Source organism: Chlorocebus sabaeus, chromosome 20 (assembly GCF_047675955.1).
Source record: "Chlorocebus sabaeus isolate Y175 chromosome 20, mChlSab1.0.hap1, whole genome shotgun sequence".
NCBI lineage: Eukaryota > Metazoa > Chordata > Mammalia > Primates > Cercopithecidae > Chlorocebus > Chlorocebus sabaeus.
In genome coordinates, this window is record NC_132923.1 from 96,911,083 (window position 1) to 96,930,468 (window position 19,386).

General features: G+C 41.2%; 1 protein-coding gene across 1 annotated transcript in view; it reads right to left on the reverse strand.

The window, feature by feature from the left end:
• RLF (RLF zinc finger) overlaps positions 1–14,972 on the reverse strand; it is a 79,952-nt gene extending 64,980 nt beyond the window's left edge. The window contains exon 1 of the mRNA XM_007979277.3: positions 14,708–14,972. Within this exon, the coding sequence (XP_007977468.1) occupies positions 14,708–14,944 (237 nt within the window). The 5' untranslated portion in view covers positions 14,945–14,972. The remainder of the gene's footprint in view (positions 1–14,707) is intronic.
• Between the last annotated feature and the right edge of the window lie 4,414 nt (positions 14,973–19,386).

The window sequence follows — 19,386 nt, forward strand, 5'->3', positions numbered from 1 at the left end:
TGATGTGAATGTAAAATAATACAACTACTCTGGAAAACCTGTCATGTGACCCAGTCATTCTACCTAGGTATTTACCCAAAAGAAAAGAAAAAGCATCTGTCCACACAAAGACTTCCACACAAAATGTTCATAACAGCTTTATCTGTAATAGTCAAAAACTGGAAACAATTCAAATGTCTATCAGTAAATAAACAAATCATGATATATCCATACAATGAATACTCATCAATAAAATAACTGCTGATAAATAAAAGATGAATGAATTTCAATAATTATACAGATAGAAGCCAAAAAAGAGACCATATGATTATAGTATTTATATAAAATTCTTAAAAATGCAATCTAATTTATAGAGACAGCAAATCAGTACTTAAGTGGGGATGGGAGGGTATGTATACAGGAGGAGGCTAAGAAAGGGAATACAAAGCGGTAGAAAGAAACGTCTAGGGATGATGGATACAATCATAATCTTGATGGTTTCATGGATATTAAGATACGACAAAGCTCACCAAATTGTACTTTTTTTTTCTTTTGAGACGGAGTCTTGTTCTGTCACCCAGGCTGGAGTGCAGTGGCACAATTCTGCTCACTGTAACCTCCACTTCCCGGGTTCAAGAGATTCTCCTGCCTCAGCCTCCCAAATAGAATGAGAATTATTATTATTTTGAGTCGAAGTCTCATTCTGTCGCCCAGGCTGGAATGCAATGGCTCGATCTCAGCTCACTGCAACCTCCACCTCCCGGGTTCAAGCAATTCTCCTGCCTCAGCCTCCCAAGTAGCTGGGATTACAGGCAACTGCCACCACGCCCAGCTAATTTTTGTGTTTTTAGTAGAGACACAGTTTCACCATATTGGCCAGGCCGGTCTGAAACTCCTGACCTCATGATCTGCCTGCCTCGGCCTCCCAAAGTGCTGGGATTACAGGCGTGAGCCACCGTGCCTGGCCAGAATGAGAATTTTAAGTGAAATCTCTTTAAATTCAAATATACATATATGTTCTCCATTTCACATGACAAAAAAACACAAGATTGATCCAAATGTGATGTTTTACGCACATTTACTGTTAGAATTTTATGACATCGTCTGCTCTAGATTTAACTCCTCCCCGCCACCCGACAACAGAACAGAGTCTTGGTTCTCCTGTTCAGGCTGGAATGCAGTGGCACAAACATAGCTCACTGTAACCTCAAACTTTTCAGCTTAAGGGATTTCCTGCCTCAGCCTCCCAAATAGCTAGGACACCACAATGCCCAACTAACTTTTAAAAAGTTTTTGTGGCCGGGCGCGGTGGCTCAAGCCTGTAATCCCAGCACTTTGGGAGGCCGAGACGGGCAGATCACGAGGTCAGGAGATCGAGACCATCCTGGTTAACATGGTGAAACCCCGTCTCTACTAAAAAATACAAAAAACTAGCCGGGCGAGGTGGCGGGCGCCTGTAGTCCCAGCTACTCGGGAGGCGGAGGCAGGAGAATGGCGTGAACCCGGGAGGCGGAGCTTGCAGTGAGCTGAGATCCGGCCACTGCACTCCAGCCTGGGCGGCAGAGCGAGACTCCGTCTCAAAAAAAAAAAAAAAAAAAAAAAGTTTTTGTAGAGACAGGGTCTCACTACATTGCCCAGTCTTGGTCTTGAACTCCTGGCTTCAACAGATCCTCCCGCCTTGGCCTCCCAAAGCACTGGGATTACAGGTGTGAGCCACTGTGCTTGGCCCCTTGATTTAACACTTTCATTGACAATGTCCTTTAAAGACTGAAATCAAGATTGCACTACGAAGAAAAAACCAAATAAAGAAAGCGAGCATAACTAATGCAATACTTTCAGTTCTAATCAGTAGTTTCCACTGGGATGGGCATTTATTCTAGAGGGGCAAATGATAATCCATCAGGGAGAAGGAATATAATATTAATACTTACATTCAAATGAGTTTTTAAAAATCTCACCCCTTTTATGTATGTCTGTGTCTGTTTTATACAATATATAGGTATGGTACAAATAAAACATACTTTTAAAAGATATTAATTTATTTTGATAAGAATATACAAGACAAATATTTGGAGATGATTTAGAAAATAAATCTTATATAGTAAACATTTTTCAATAGAGTTATATAATTTTGGAGTAGAATCAAACCTTAAAGAGTATCTCATTTAAGGAGCAATATGAGGCCCCCCAAATAACAAGCTGACTTGCTCCAAGGTTATACATCCATTTGATGTATGTATGGCACTCTATTTGAAAACATATAAAGGTCACTTTTTTTGTTTGTTTTTTTTGAGACAGTCTCACTCTTGTCACCTAGGCTGGAGTGCATTGGTACAATCTTGGCTCACTGCAACCTCTGCCACCCGCATTCAAGCGATTCTCCTGCCTCAGCCTCCAGAGTAGCTGGGATTACAGGTGCCTGCCACTGTGCCTGGCTAATTTTTGTAGTTTTAGGAGAGACGGGGTTTCACCATCTTGGCCAGGCTGGTCTTAAACTCCTGACCTCCTGATTCACCCACCTCAGCCTCCCAAAGTGCTGGGATTACAGGCGTAAGCCATCATGCCCGGCCAGGTCACAGTATTTTTTATAGTTAGCTAATGGAAAGCACTGCAGTCTTTCCAGTTATTCAGCTATGACTTAGTCTTCCAGAGTTTAGAAGCATTGATTATAAGAGATCAATAAATGACTACACTGACAAACCTCTCACAAAGCCACCATCAATCACAAAAGTGTATCACACATTCCAGTGGCTTCAGGTTAGGCTACAGCTCTAATTATAATTCTTTGGACATGTTCTGCTTCATGAGAACTTCAAAGAGACCTAAAATCTCAAGATTACATGATTAGCCTGGCACGGTGGCTCATGCCTGTAATCCCAGCACTTCGGAAGGCCAAGGTGGGCGGATCACTTGAGGCCACAAGTTTGAGATCAGCCTCGCCAACATGGCGAAACCCCACCTCTACTAAAAATACAAAAAATTAGCTGGGCATGGTGGCGCACGCCTGTAATCCCAGCTACTCGGGAGGTTGAGGCAGGAGAATCCCTTGAACTCAGGAGGTAGATGATGCGGTAAGCCGAGATCACACCATTGCACTCCAGCTTAATCAATAACAGCAAAACTCTGCCTCAAAAAAAAAACAAAAAACAAAAAAAACCACTGAATATTATTAAAAATGCAAATTAGTGTAACAATTTGATAATTTTTTCCTATTAGATTGTCAAATATTAATAAGTTTAACAATACAAGCATTAGCAAGGATTTAGTAAAACGAGGACTCCCAAACACTACTGGCAGAAATACATATTCAACTTTTTGTAGGCAAGTATCCATCAAAACTTAAACATTCTCTTAATCCAGTAATTTCTTTTTTTGAGTTGGTGTCTTGCTCTGTTGCCCAGGATAGAGTACAGGCAAGTATCCATCAAAACTTAAACATCCTGTTTAATCCAGTCATTTTTGTTTTTGAGTCGGCATCTCGCTCTGTCGCCCAGGATACAGTGCAGTGACGCAATCTCGGCTCACTGTAATCTCTGCCTCCCGGGTTCAACCAATTCTCTTGCCTCAGCCTCCAGAGTAGCTGGGACTACCGGCTAATTTTTGTATTTTTAGTAGACACAGAGTTTCCCCATGTTGGCCAGGCTGGTCTCGAACTCCAGAGCTCAGGTGATCCACCTGCCTCGGCCTCACAAAGTGTTGGGATTACAGGTGTGAGCCGCCGCACCCAGCCTAATCCAGTAATTTCAATTCTAGATTTATGTTATAGATAGAAATAACCAGCGCTTAATTTTATTTTATTTATTTATTTATTTTTTGAGACAGTGTCTCGCTCTGTTGCCCAGGATAGAGTACAGGCAAGTATCCATCAAAACTTCAACATCCTGTTTAATCCAGTCATTTTTGTTTTTGAGTCGGCATCTCACTCTGTCGCCCAGGATAGAGCGATCGCCCAGGATAGAGCGATCTCTGTCGCCCAGGATAGAGTGTTGCGATCTCGGCTCACTGCAACCTCCGTCTCCCGGGTTCACACCATTCTCCTGCCTCAGCCTCCTGAGTAGCTGGGACTCCAGGCACCCACCACCACGCCCGGCTAAGTTGTTTTTTTATTTTTAGTAGAGACGGGGTTTCAATGTGTTAGCCAGGATGGTCTCGATCTCCTGACCTTGCAGCACTTAATATTTAACTAACTTCATGGGACACTTTATAATAACAAAATAACACAAATGTTTAAATTATGGTGTATGCTCAAAATGTACTGATAAAGAAAAGGGTCAACATATCAAATTAAAAAATAAATTGCAAAAGGGTAAGTATTTGTGTTTTTAAAGACACACGAGACTGTTAACAGTCATTTCCTCTGGGAAGCGACTGGAAAGATTGTGGGCAGAAGGAAAGAGGCTTTTACTTTTCCTTAAACCCTCCGTACTGTATTTTTTGCCTCAAAAAGTGCTTTTATAGTTTAAAAAAATTTTTTCTTAGTTAAGAGTGTTGAAGGTGTTGCTACCTGTAGAATTTAAAATCAATGCAGTTTCTGATGGAATACTATGCATTTATTTCTTAATTACAGTAAGTCTACACATATTCTACATGAAAAGATGTCTACAATAATGAAATAAGCAGGTTTTAGTATATAAGCTTGAAACCATTTTTTCTAAAAATAGTACATATATATGTACACATCATATAGAAAAATCCTATAGATATATATTCCTAAATTGTTAACAATGGTCTACCTAGGAAAAGGTAGTACTGGAGTACATAAAAGTGTGTGTGACAGGAGCTTTTACTTCTTATTCTCCCCTTTGATACTGTTCTAATTTTTAACAATTAGAATGTATGCATGAGTTGTTTGCACAATTAGAAATTGTAATATTTATATAAACACATATTCTATACATATTTTTCCAAAAATCTGATAAATACACCAAGCTATTAAGTGACTTTATATGGTACTTTCACTATCTAATTCATCTATTTGTAAATCTTGTTTTAAGTTTCTAGAATGAGCACCCACTAGTTTTGAGTCACAAAAACTAAAATATTTATGTTTGCTTTATTACTTTAGGATACCTTATATATATTTTAAACATATATCTGAAAAAAGCAAAGATGATGAAATAGAATCACAAAAATATGCCTACTTTGTAAAATTATATATCATAAAAATGCAATTCCCAAGCAAGGATAGACATTTTATCATATGCGATAGTAATTCTTATAACAAATGTCCACATTAATAAGAAATTGTGCTGGCTAATATGACATATTCAGGTTATTTCCTTGGGAGTAAGAATACCAAGAAATCAGGCTGGGAGTGGTGGCTCACGTCTCTAATCCCAGTGCCTTGGGAGGCTGAGGTGGGAGGACCACTTAAGGCCTCAAGTTCAAGACCAGCCTGGGCAATACAGTAAGACCCTGTCTCTACAAAAATTATTTTTAAAGTAGCTGGGCACTATGTCATGCACCTGCAGTCCTAGATATTTGAGAAGCTGGGGTAGGAGGATCACTTGAGCCTAAGAGTTTGAGGTCACAGTAAGTTAAGATTGTACCACTGCATTCCAGCCTAAGCAAGGGAGTAAGATCCTGTCTCTAAATTGAAACAAACAAAAAAAAAACTATCAAATCAAATGTCAGCACCATAAGCTGCTAGATCCAAATAATAATAATATTGACAAGAAGAGCACTCAAAAAGACAGTAATCAGAGTTAGCACAAAAGTGGGGAGAAATAAACAAATACATTAGTAATCCCAGCCTAACTATGTTGCAGCAATATAGGTAAACCTATAAGAATAAATCTTGACTCAAGATACGTCTGAAATATAACTCATTCTCAACTTTCCCCAAATTATAACACACTAAAATATTTTTCATATGTAACAATACACATAATTTAATCCCTGCAAAACCTTCGGAGGAGAAATTTTTTCATAAAAAGCTCAGTCAGAATCAGCCAGTTTTACAAATAAATTTTAGCAAGTAGGCTAATGCACAAATACAGAATCCGCAAATAGAACCAACTGTATATTCAAAGAACTGAAGGAAACATGCCTAAAGAATTAAAGAAGGCCGGGCGAGTTGGCACACACCTGTAATCCCAGCAATTTGGGAGGCTGAGGAGGGAGGATCACAAGCTTAGCAGTTTGAAACCAGCTTGGGCAACATGGCAAAACCCTGTCTCTACAAAATACAAAAATTAACAGGGCGTGGTGGTGTGCCTGTGGTCCCAGCTACTAGAGAGGCTAGGTTGGGATGACTGCCTAAGCCTGGGAGGTTGAGGCTAACAAGGCTACAGTGAGCTGTGATTGCACCACTGCACTCCAACCTGAGCAAGACAGCAAGACCCTGTCTCAAAAAAAACAAAGAACAAAAAAGCGCTCAGAATCACATTTTAGGCTAAAACTAAATAATTAAAAGTCAGTGGCAGGCAGAAAGACAAGGCAATCATCTCTTCACCTCTGCACTTTCCTTTATTATAGTAAAAAAAACCATGTGACTCTTGAGCTGACAAAGGCTTCAGAATATGGCAAAATGTTCTAGACCTGGTAAGTTTGGCAAATGCTGCACAATACCTAATGTCTCTCTTGGAAATTCACAATGTATTTTAACATTTAAAAAGCTTATCCCATGGCCGGGCATGGTGGCTCACACCTGTAATCCCAGCACTTTGGAAGGGTGAGGCGGGTGGATCACCTGAGGTCAGGAGTTCAAGACCAGCCTGGCCAACATGATGAAACTCTATCTCTACTAAAAATACAAACAGCCAGGTGTGGTGGTGAGCATCTGTAATCCCAGCTACTTGGGAGGCTGAGGCAGGAGAATCGCTTGAACCTGGGAGGCAGAGGTTGCAGTGAGCCGAGATCACGTCACTGCACTCCAGCCTGGGCAACAAGAGCGAAATTTCAACTCAAAAAAAAAAAAAATAAGCTTATCCCAACTTACATGAACATAGAACCCTTATTTCAAGAAGCACTTATTAATAAATATATCACATGGAGTGAAACACAGTTTAGGAAATTCTGATGCAAGAAAAAAGAACATAGGCTCTAGAGTCTAAAGAACTCACCACCACTTACCAGCTGTGTGATCCTGGGAAAGTTACTTAACTTCTCTGGACCTGTTTTCTATCTGTAAAATGAAAATCACACTACCTACCTGAGGGTTTGGCACACAAAAAGATCCTCAATAAATTATTTAGGCCCTCAAATTTTTCATGTACTGGATTGTATGTTGGCCTTGTGCCAGCAACGAAAGTTTTATTATATAAATTTCTATTTATGTTAAAACATATTATTATTTTTTTTTTTTGAAATGGAGTTTTGCTCTTGTTGCCCAGGATGGAGTACAATGGCACAATCTCTGCTCTCTGCAACCTCTGCCTCCCAGGTTCAAGTGATTCTCCTGCCTCAGCCTCCTGAGTAGCTGGAGTTACAGGTGCCTGCCAAAACATCCGGCTAATTTTTTCTATTTTTAGTAGAGACGGGGTTTCACCATGTTGGCCAGGCTAGTCTCGAACTCCTGACCTCAGGTGATCCACCTGCCTTGGCCTCCCAAAGTGCTGGTATTACAGGCATGAGCCACCGTGCATGGCCAAAACATATTATTTATACAAAATTTAATGCATTTTATATGAAATAGTTTATTATATAATAAAAATGAGGCTCTACTCTTAGTTGATCAAGATTCAAAAAACGATAAGGTGTGGTCCCTGCTGGGAAGCAGGATAAACTGGTTGACAAAAAAATGTCTCTTTCTCTCTTGGCCAGGCACAATGGCTCACGCCTGTAATCCCAGCACTTTGGGAGGCCGAGGTGGGCAGATCACTTGAGTCCAGAAGTTCAAGACCAGCCTGGCCAACATGGCAAAACCCCGTCTCTATTAAAAATACAAAAATTAGCTGGGCGTGGTGGCAAGCACCTGTAGTCCCAGCCACTCTAGAGACTGAGGCACGAGAACTGCTTGAATCCGGGAGGCGGAGGTTGCAGTGGGCTGAGATCTTACCATTGCACTCCAGCCTGGGCAACACAGAAAGACTCTGTCACAAACAAACAAACAAACAAGTATCTTTCTATTTATTTATTTATTGAGACAAGGTCTCACTCTGTCGCCCAAGCTAGAGTAGAGTGGCGTGAATATGGCTTACTGCAGCCTCAACCTCCTGGGCTCAAGTGATCCGCCTGCCTCAGCCTCCTGAGTAGCTGGGATCACAGGTATGCATTACCACAACTGGCTAATTTTAAAATTTTTTGGAGAGACAAGGTCTCACCATGTTGCCCAGGCTCGTCTTGAACTCTGGGGCTCAGGGGATCCTCTCGCCTTGGTCTCCCAAAGTGCTGGCGGGGATTACAGGCGTGAGCCACCACAGCTGGCCAAATGTCCCTATTTCTTGATAAAGACAGTTAAGACTTGCTTGTTACTCTCAAAAATAAGAGTGGGAGATACAGGAAAGGGAGGAGATAAAGATCAACAAGCATTTAGTGAGTACCCACTAAGTTTTAGAGACTAGGCACTAGGTAAATAAAAGCCAACACCTTCATGGCACTTACATCCCAGTTGGGGAGACTGATATACAAGATCAGCAGTGATCTGAAGGAAAATAAAGTAGTACTTAAAGAGGTGAAAGGCAATGGGGAAGTGCTATTTTAGATAAGACAGTCAAGGAAGGTCACTTGGAAAGGTGACAAGCATCTAGACCTGAATGAAAATAAAAGACGTTTTAGTCTTTGCAGCCTTGCAGTAAGTTGTACTTTCTATTCAGTTTTTCTCAACACTATTCAAAAGAGTATGATCCACGGAAGAAACAGAAACCACTAGAGGTCACAGTATACAGTAAGAGACAAGATGGTACCACAGCAAATGACAGCACCCAAAGTTTTCACTGCTCCACGGGTCATATTTATACTATGTTTTTGTCATGTGCATTACAAAGCTAGCTTTTGCTATGGAGAACTACTTGTCATGTAGTTTCTATTTAAATATCACTAAAAAGAAGGCAGTACAAGAAGAGAAGCTAGTGCATTAAAAACTTATTGAAATATATGTGAGAGGTAAGGCTCAAGAGCCTTCATGGCCATCAACCTCAAGGTAAGCAGACTGATTATTCCCATCTTGGCATCTCCAAACTATTGTCCTGTTAGGTGGCTAACTCTTCCTCAATACTAGGCCTCTCATTTTCTCTCTCCATCAATGCTATTCCTCACTGCACACATGTAAATGTGTACATTATTATATGAATGTAGGCTTAGGGTGGTAAGTAATGTCTCCAAGAAATGGCCAAAAGCTCCTATCCTGTTCCTTTATAGTAACTTCTTTTTTTTAAATTATACTTTAAGTTCTAGCGTACATGTGCACAACATGCAGGTTTGTTATGTATGTATACATGTGCCATGTTGGTGTGCTGCACCCATTAACTCATCATTTACATTAGGTATATCTCCTAATGCTATCCGTTCCCCCACTCCCTACCCCACGACAGGCCCCAGTGTGTGATGTTCCCCACCCTGCATCCAAGTGATCTCATTGTTCAATTCCCACCTAAGAGTGAGAACATGCAGTGTTTGCTTTTCTGTCCTTGTGACAGTTTGCTCAGAATGATGGTTTCCAGCTTCATCCATGCCCCTACAAAGACATGAACTCATCCTTTTTTATGGCTGCATAGTATTCCATGGTGTATATGTGCCACATTTTCTTAAGCCAGTCTATCACTGATGGACATCTGGGTTGGTTCCAAGTCTTTGCTATTGTGAATAGTGCCACAATAAACATATGTGTGCATGTGTCTTTATAGCAGTATGATTTATTATCCTGTGGGTATATACCCAATAATGGGATGGTTGGGTCAAATGGTATTTCTAGTTCTAGATCCTTGAGGAATTGCCACATAATGTCTTCCACAATGGTTGAACTAGCTTACAGTCCCACCAACAGTGTAAAAGTGTTCCTATTTCTCCACATCCTCTCCCTTTATAGTAATTTCTTATGGTAAATTTGTTTTTTACATAATAGATTTTACATTAGGTGTTCCCCCTAAAGTACTGTTTTTTAAGTGTGTATCTCATGTGTGTACATGAAGTCCCCACAATACAATCCATTTAACAAATCAGTTTTGTGTGACAGGCATTGTACTAATTGCTAGGTACTAAGTATACAAAAAAATAAAAATAAACAAGATCCCTGCTCTTGTTGATTTATAAGTCAATACAAAAGACAAACATGGAAACAAATATTTAGGCACCACGTTTATGTACTGGAAGCTAATAAAATACATTGGAGAAAGAACCACCTAATTCTGCCTGCTGAAATCAGAAAAAGCTTCTGAAAGACCCTAATATTTGAGCCAGGTCTTGAAGGATAAATAGGTAGATAGGGAAAGGAAGACCCTGGGTTATTGAGGCAGAGTGAGAAATGGACACAGTGGTGAAGGTGGGATCAAACCAACTTTTTAAATGAGGCTGGAAAAATGGGAGTTGGTGGTTCGGATTCCAAAAGGCTTTGTATACCAAGTTAATAAGTTTGAACTTTATCTTGCCTTTGGGGGAAAAAAAATTGAGGCATTTTAGAGAATAAAGTGACTAACAAGATTATATTTATAATTTAGAAAGAACACAAAGATGAACTGCAGATAATGTCAGTCAGAAAACAAGAGATTAGTGAAGAGGTGGCTGCAATAGGAGAAAACCTGAAAGAAGACAGTGACAGCAATAAAATTAAGAATTAAAACTACAGGTATATACAAAGTGTCAAGGAAAAAAAAATCCCAAACAAGTAAGAGGAAATCTATCTGGTGAATCAGGAAAAGCTTCACAGAAGGGATGACATTTATACTGGGCCCTAAAGAAGAAAAATCTCCCATGCAGAAAATGAGAGAACCTCACAATGAAAGGGAAAGGCATGGCCTGAGATCTTGTTAACGTAGTTAATACGTTTATTGGATCTTGAAAAGTCAAATGAAAATTAAAATGATCTTTCCCAAAATAATGTGCATGGAAAGATACAGACAAAATTTTAATCACAGGAATAACTGCAATCACACGCTGGTCCATGGACTGACTCCAAGTATAGAACTCCTGAATAGGAGTAAACAGTTGGATTCAGGTGATGAGACTGAGGGGAGGGTAGAAAAGCATGCTGAGACCAAGGCTGTGAAAACTTTTTGCTACAAAGCTAAGAAATCTGGATAACACAGACAATTCTGGAGGTATTTTTTAAAATAGACATTTTCTTATTAAGTCCTTACAACAATGAATCTGCATACAAAACATAAGTGCTATTATCCATTTGCAAAAGAATTAAGGTTTAAAGAAAATAACATGCCCAAGGTTACACAACTATTTCAATAGTGAAGCCAGTACACAGGTTATCTGACTCACAGCCCTTGTACTCCATCACTAATCTAGGAAAAATGGAAATTTTAATGCAGTACTTACTTATTTTAGCCATTAAAAATCTGAGAAGTCACTGTTAGTCTTGAACCTAAAAGTGTCTCATATAAACATGGTTTAGTCATAAAATTACTTTGCCTAGTATTCTCAAAGTGTAATCATATAATCACCCAACAATTCCAATTTTGATAACGAAGTTTACTTAAAAAAAGTCTTCAAAATTTCTGTTACAAATAGAGACACCAATTGTAAAACTTAAGGAATCTTGGTCCCCAAAATACAGCAAAAACTTAAGAAGACATCATCAATTTTTCAGGAAAACAAAGAAAGACTGTTTTCTAAAGTTAATCTTATCCACACTGTCTGGCAGTGGTTTCACAAAAGGAACTGAAGGAAAGAGAAAAAACAAACCACATCCCATAGTCACTTAATACAATTTTTCACTGAATACAGTTTGACCTAAGTATCATTTTCTTAGTAACTATTACTTTCAGTGTTTCATTTTATCATATTCACAAACATATGAAAATTGAAAATACGCCCAGAATGAGACAAGCTTCTCTATTCACTCATATGTTAGTTTATTTCTTGATTTGGTGCAATTCCAAAGATAGAGCCATTTCTTTTAAGTGCTGCAAGAGTTGGAGAGAATATGGTCCCAGATGTTGCAAAAGAGATCTGCTTGGTACAATCTAAGTCTCTAGGATATTTCTAACTAAATAACTGATGAAAATACATTTGTAGTATTAAGCATCCCATAAGCAGGCGTCAGGCCTTTATGATAATGTAAAAATGCCTACTACCTATCTTTATATATTATGTGCTCCTCTCCTAGAGTCTGAGAAAACTGTCTTACTAGGTTCCCATCTTCAGAACTGTCACACAATCAGTGCTCCTTAAGTGAATGAATATATCTTATTCTTCTTTTCAAACGTGAAACCAAGAGTTATTCAACAAAATTTATTGATGGTGAAAATTTTCCTGCTTCTTCATACAATTTTTACTTTTTCTGTATCAGGTCATCAAGGACATAGTTGATTTTATCTGGACTACAGGAAAAAAATGTGTCAAAAATATGACAAATTTTGTGAAGACTTGTACACAAACTTTCTATTCTGATTGTATAAGGCATTATAAGGAGATAAAGATCAGAAAATAAGATAGTTTTGCAGACATAGTTACCCAAGATTATTAGCTAAGAAGTGGTAAAGTCACAGTCAAGACCCAACTCCCAATCCCATGTACTTTCTATTACAATATAGTGCTACAGGAATACTTGTTCTTATTTCATTTATTAGTCTAAAAAACAATTTTTGGAAAAATTTTAGGTTAAAAAAAAAACTTCATAGAAAAGACAAATTACACATGCTTTCTTTTAAAAATTCTTCTGGGCCATCACATCTCTGGTGTCACCAAGACTCAAGACATTAAAATATTACGTTAAATAAAACTGCAGTTGCAAGCACTAGACATAAAGCAGAATACATATATATGTGATCCTTTGACAAGTTTCAATGTGACTGGTTACATTCATTGTTGTCATCTTTCCAGGGGGACAACTCAGGCTTAGAAGTCTTACCCAAAACCCACAGTTGTTTTCTGCACCACCACTCTCCTTCCATTAGTTTCCCCTTCTCCCATAGCATTCTGGGTCCTGACCAATCTCTACCTTTGGCACTGGGATGCTTCCCCACCCGAGACCTTCACGGTGACTCATTTTCATTGCAGCCCACAGGGTCTACTATCTAAAGTGGCCTCTCCCAGTTACTTCTTTCTAAGCACATATTACAATTTATAATTAATCTTTTTACTTATTTTTACTAGTTAATTGTCTTTCCCATCAGGATATCCCATGAGGGCTCTCTCCTCACCATTGTCTCTACAACACCTCCTTTTCAATCATTACCAAAACCGCACTGGAAATACTGTCATTTCTACCACCTCCCACCAACTTGTAAGTTCATCAAGGCTAAGTGCTGTCTTACTCATGTTTCCCCGGCACTTGGTAAAGTCCCTGGCACTATCCTATAAAGTCAGTAAAAATTTGTAAAATAAATTAGCTTACTAAACAAGGATGATTACTGCTAAGGAAGCTGAGAACAACACATTAACATTTAAAAGTACAGGGCAATGTTGCAGGTTGTACACACAAAAACTGGAGTGGTACAATCCATGGAAAAGATGAGTAAGGACAAAATTCCATTCAAAGAGATGAAGTGCTTCTGTCTCCGCAGAGAGAGGGAGAAAAGCAATCAAGCAAGCTAACTTTTATTCTACTCCGGACCAACAGAGCAAATTGCCCCCCAAAATTATTATTTTAGAACGCCGCAATTTATTCAGCATACTGGACTACTTATTAAGACTCCAAGTGCCAACATACTACGATTATTTTGCATTTTCTAAGGTACAACAGATAAGGAGCAGAGGGGTGCCTCTAAAACCTGACAGAACAAACATTGGAAGTAGAAATAATAATGGCCAATATTCATATTTGTAAAAGACTTGAAAACATACAGAAAAATCTCGGAGTGGTCATGGAGACTAAACACACCCATAAATATGTAATCATAGGTTAGGACCCACCATGGCACAGAAATGATCATACGACTGCCAAAAGAGGCCACACTCTATATCCCTCTTCCCATCCTCTTCTACCCAAAGAGTCAGTCTTATTCTCAGTAGCACAATCCTCTCAAAGAAATACAGAAAAGACGAAAGAACAGCTTAAACGTCAAAAAAAAAAAAAAAAAAAAAAAAAAAAAAAAAAAGAAAGAAAGAAAGAAAGAAAGAAAAAGAAAAAAGAAAAAAACAGCCAACCAACCGGCTCCGCAATCCCTAATCAGAAAGCCCTAGACGCCTTTCGAAGCCAACTGTCATACCTTTTAGGAGCCCAAAAGATGTTAACTCCAAAAATAAATCTCTGACCCCAACACGCCTCTCTGGATTATTCAGAAAAACCCGGGTTTAACAGTTCGGAGATCTGCACTCCACTCAAAAAAGGATCTCCCGGCAGGGACAAGCAATCAATCCCTCAGGGGGCAGTGGCGCTCCAACCACCCGGTCAGGACACAGGCAACGGCGACAGGGCACAGCCCTTCCAGGGACCCGCCAGGGCCCTCCGGGATCTCAGTAAGGCTCAGAGCAAAACGCCCCAGGGGTGGCCAAAGTCGGGCAGTGGCGCAGGGGGGCCAGCGGTCGAGCTTCCGAGCTGGGCCTTCCCGGCCCGGGGGCGCGGCGAGTCACTGAGGTGGCGCCTTTCAGTTCGGACCCGGCTGCTTGCAGAGGATCCAGGGCCTCTTTCCCTGACTTCCCCGCCCCGCCGCCCTCAGCCAGCCAGTCAGCCCCTCACCTGGCAGAAGCTCCGGCAGTAGTTCAAAGATGAGACCTCCGACACCTCTTGCTCCCTCAGCTCTGTCTCCAGCTGCCACAGACACGGCCGCAGTCCCAAGGCTCCCGGCGCTGGAGATACGGGGCGATGACCCCGAACCATGGACTCAGTCTCGGCTCCATCTCCGGCTCCCGCTACCGCCGGAGCCTCAGCCCCAGCCCCGGCGACAGCGGCGGCGTCTCCCTTTCCGTCCGCCATCTTCCCACGGCCCACCAGCGCGTAGGCAACCAAGCCACGTGACTCAGCCCTGGCCCTGCCCCCGTCCGCCCGCGCATGGTGACGCACTCCTTAGCGACGCGGGCGCCCGCCTGATTCCGTCACTCGGACTCCGGGTGCTCCTCCTCTCAGTGGCCTACGCATCACCAGTCCTGACAACAACCCAGCAACAACTGGTCAGAGGCTATGCCCACCTAGACCCCTTTGAGGTCATGGGATCACGGAGCCAGAAATGCTTGTAGAGCAATCTGGTTATGAGGGGGATGACATTTAAACTGCGATCTGAAGGTAGCCCTGAAAGGAACATAGCGAAAAGCATCCCTTGTAGAAGGAAAATAAGCGAAGATTGTGAGGCCGAAATGAAGAGTAACATCAAGGGAACTTGGTTTATGATAAAGACGGCATTTCAAGTCAGTGGACGAAAGGACGGATTCTTCAATAAATGGCGATGAGACATTTTTTCCAAAAGGGAAATAAATGATTAGATTTCTACCTCAAACCGTATCCAAAAATAAGGCCGAGATGGATTAAAGACCTGAAAACATTTTTCAAAAAACAAAAATAGCTTTATAATGTCAAAAAGGGAGGAATTTTTTTTTTTTTTTAGACGGAGCCTCACTCTTGTTGCCCAGGCTTGAGTGCGACGGCGCTATCTTGCTCGGCTCACCGCAACCTCGCCTCCTTGGTTCAAGCATTCTCCTGCCTCAGCTTCCTGAGTAGCTGGGATTACAGGCATGTGACACCATGCCCGGCTAATTTTGTATTTTTAGTAGAGACGGGGTTTCTCCATTCCAAGGCTGGTCTCGAACTCTTGACCTCAGGTGATCCGCCCGCCTCGGCCTCCCAAAATTTTGGGATTACAGGCGTGAGCCACTGCGCCTGGCTAAGAATTCCTTAATAGGACCGGGAAAGCACAAACCATAAGGGAATATATTTAGATTTGACTGTATTAAAATGTGTTACTTCTGTATAACAAGTTTTAAAAGATAGCATACAAAGACAAGCCACAGACTAGATGATATTCCCTATATATATAACCATGGTTTATTGTTGTTGTTTTTTGAGACAGGGTCTCACTCTGACACCCAGCCTGGAGTGCAGTGGCACGATCTAGGCTCACTGCAACCTCTGCCTCTCAGGTTTAAGTGATTCTTGTCCCTCAGCCTCCCAAAGTAGCTGGCACTCTAAGCGTCCGCCATCATGCTTGGCTAGTTTTTGTATTTTTAGTAGAGGCGGGGTTTCACTGTTTTGGCCAGGCTGATCTTGAACTCCTGGCCTCAAGTGATCCGCCCGCCTTGGCCTTCCAAAGTGCTGGGATTACAGACGTGAGTCACCGCGCCTGGTCGTAAACCATTGCTTTGATTAGTATCCAAAACAGTTCTCGGGCGGGGCACAGTGGCTCACGCCTGTAATCCCAGCACTTTGGGAGGCCGAGGCGGGCAGATCATAAGATCAGGAGATGGAGACCATCCTGGCTAACACGGTGAAACCCTGTCTCTACTAAAAAAAGTAAAAATAAATTAGCCAGGCATGGTGGCAGCCTGTAGTCCCAGCTACTCGGGAAACTGAGGCAGGAGAATGGTGTGAACCTGGGAGGCAGAGCTTGCAGCTTGCAGTGAGCCAAGATCACGCCACTGCACTCCAGCCTGGGCAACAGAGCAAGACTGTCTCAAAAAAATATATATATATATATAATTCTGTATTTGTTTATATATTTGTAATACAAATAAATTAGGTTTAGGCCAGCATGTCTGGAATATGGTGCAAGAGAGGGGAAGAGGTGAAGATGAGATTGGAGAAGGAGCAAAGGGCCAGATCATGTAGGACAGTACAGCTCAAGGTAAGCAGTGGGAATTTGAAGTGTACTGAGTAATCATTGTTTTACTGAGTAATCAAAGCTTTAAGCAGAGGTGTAACTTTGTCTGATTTACACTCTTGCTGCCATATGAGAATAGGTGATGAGAGTCGTGAGAATGAATGCCGGGAAGCTATTGTAGTACTCCCAGATGATCAAGTTAGAGATGTATTTTGGAAGTAGAACTAACGGGCTGATGCACTGTTTGTGAGGAAAAGGAAAGAATCTGGAATGGCTACATGGCTTTTGGTTTGAATGGCTGGCAATGATGTTTACCGAGAAAAGGAAGGCTTAGGAAAGAACAGATTGGGGAAAGAGTGAGGGAGAATTGAGAGTTCTATTTGGAACAGGTTAAGTTTGATTTTCCTATCAGACATTTAAATGGAGATGCCAGATAGGCACTTGGATGTGTGACTATGGAGCTTCAGCTGAAGATGTAGGGCCATCAGCTGTTCCACTTCTATTAGGCAAAAAAATAAATAAATAAATCTCTGATGACTCCACCACATCTTCATCTAGCTTCCCTCCCACTTCTTTGCTTCCCATTATAGAAAAACTTCTCTAAAGAGCTGGCCAGACCCTCTGTTTCTACTTACCCTCTTCTCATTCATACTTGAACTCTTCTTAGTCAGGTTTTGTCCCCACCACTCACTGAAACAGCTCATTTTAACACCACCACTGAGTTCTACTTTTTTGTGTGTCCAAAGGTGAATTCTCAGTCCTTGTTTAGTCAATCTCTTAGCAGTATTTGGCATTGTTGATAATTCCCCAACGTTTAATTTCTCTTGGATTCCAAGTCTGTACATTCTCCTGGCGTTTTTTTTTTTTTTTTTTTGGTCTTGATTTCTTTTTTTTTATTCTCTCTTTTCTTTGTGATTTCTAAGTGTCCCAGGCATAGTCCGTCAACTTCTTTTCTATCTATACTCACTGCTGCACTCACCCAGTTCTGATACATGTATGTGCTTATGACAATACCACTCTAAGCCCAGGCAAAAGGAGCCCTGCCCGGGGTCCCACACTTTAGAGGGCCACACGAACCTCTCTCTTTCTTATACACACACACACACACACACACACACACACACACACACACACACAGTAACTATATTAAAGAACACATGGGCACCCCTATCATTTGAGATCCAGCACTCACACTCAGCACAAGTACAATCTTAAATATTTGCTTTCTTGAGGCAGGGCCTCACTCTGTCACCTATGCTGGAGTGCAGTGGTATGATCACAGCTCACTGCAGCCTCAGCCTCCCTGGACTCAAGCAAGCCTCTCATGTCAGCCTCTTGAGTAGCTGAGACTACAGAAATGCAACAACAAGCCTGGCTTTTTTTCTTTTCTTTTCTTTTCTTTTCTTTTCTTTTCTTTTCTTTTCTTTCCTTTTCTTTCTTTCTTTCTTTCTTTTTTTTTTTTTTGAGACGGAGTTTCCCTCTGTCACCAGGCTGGAGTAGTGCAGTGGGGTGATCTCGGCTCACTGCAATTTCCACCTCCTGGGTGCAAGAGATTCTTCTACCACCTCAACCTCCTGAGTAGCTGGGATTACAGGTGCACACCACCACACCCGGATAAATATTTGCTTTATTTACCACTACTATTCAGGCTTGAGGGAACCTCTTTATCACATCTCTTGTTCCGTATATTCAAAGCTGAAAGGTACCAAAAGAATTGAAACCAGGGACGTGAACAGATATTTGTACATTTATGTTCACAACACTGTGATTCATAATAACCAAAAGATAAAAACGACCCAAATGTCCATGAATGAATAAACAGAATGTAGTATATACACGCAATGGAATGTTATTCAGCCTTAAAAAGGAAAGAAATTCATTCCTGAAAAGCAGGAGGAGGGAGGAAATTCTGACATGTGCTACAACATGGATAAATCTTGAAGACATTATGCTAAGTGAAACAAACCAGTCATAAAAAGACAAATGTATGAGTCCACTTATATGAGGTATGTATGGTAGTCAAATTCATAGAGTCAGAAAGAATAAAGGTGGTTGCCAGGGGCTGGGGGAGAGAGAGGCTGGCAGAGTTATTGTTTAACGGATATAGAATTTCAGTTTAGGAAGACGAAAAAGTTACGGCGATGGAGGGTGATGATGTTTGCACAACAATGTTAATGTACTTAATGCCTCTGAACTACACATTTAAAAATGGATAAAATGATAAGCTTTACTTTATGCATATTTTACCACCATTAAAAAAATGAAAGGCAACTGCATTCTAATGTCTTGAAGGTTTTGGGTTTTGCTACTTAAGAGAAATAGGCAGGCTGGGCGTGGTGGCTCACGCCTGTAATCCCAGCACTTTGGAAGGCTGAGGTGGGCGGATCACGAGGTCAGGAGATTGAGACCACCCTGGCCAACATGGTGAAACCCCATCTCCACTAAAAATACAAAAAATTAGCTGGGCATGGTGGCGCGTGCCTGTAGTCCCAGCTACTTGGCAGGCTGAGGCAGGAGAATCGCTTGAACCCAGGAGGCGGAGGTTGCAGTGAGCCGAGATCCCACCATTGCACTCCAGCCTGGGCGACAGAGCCAGACTCCATCTCAA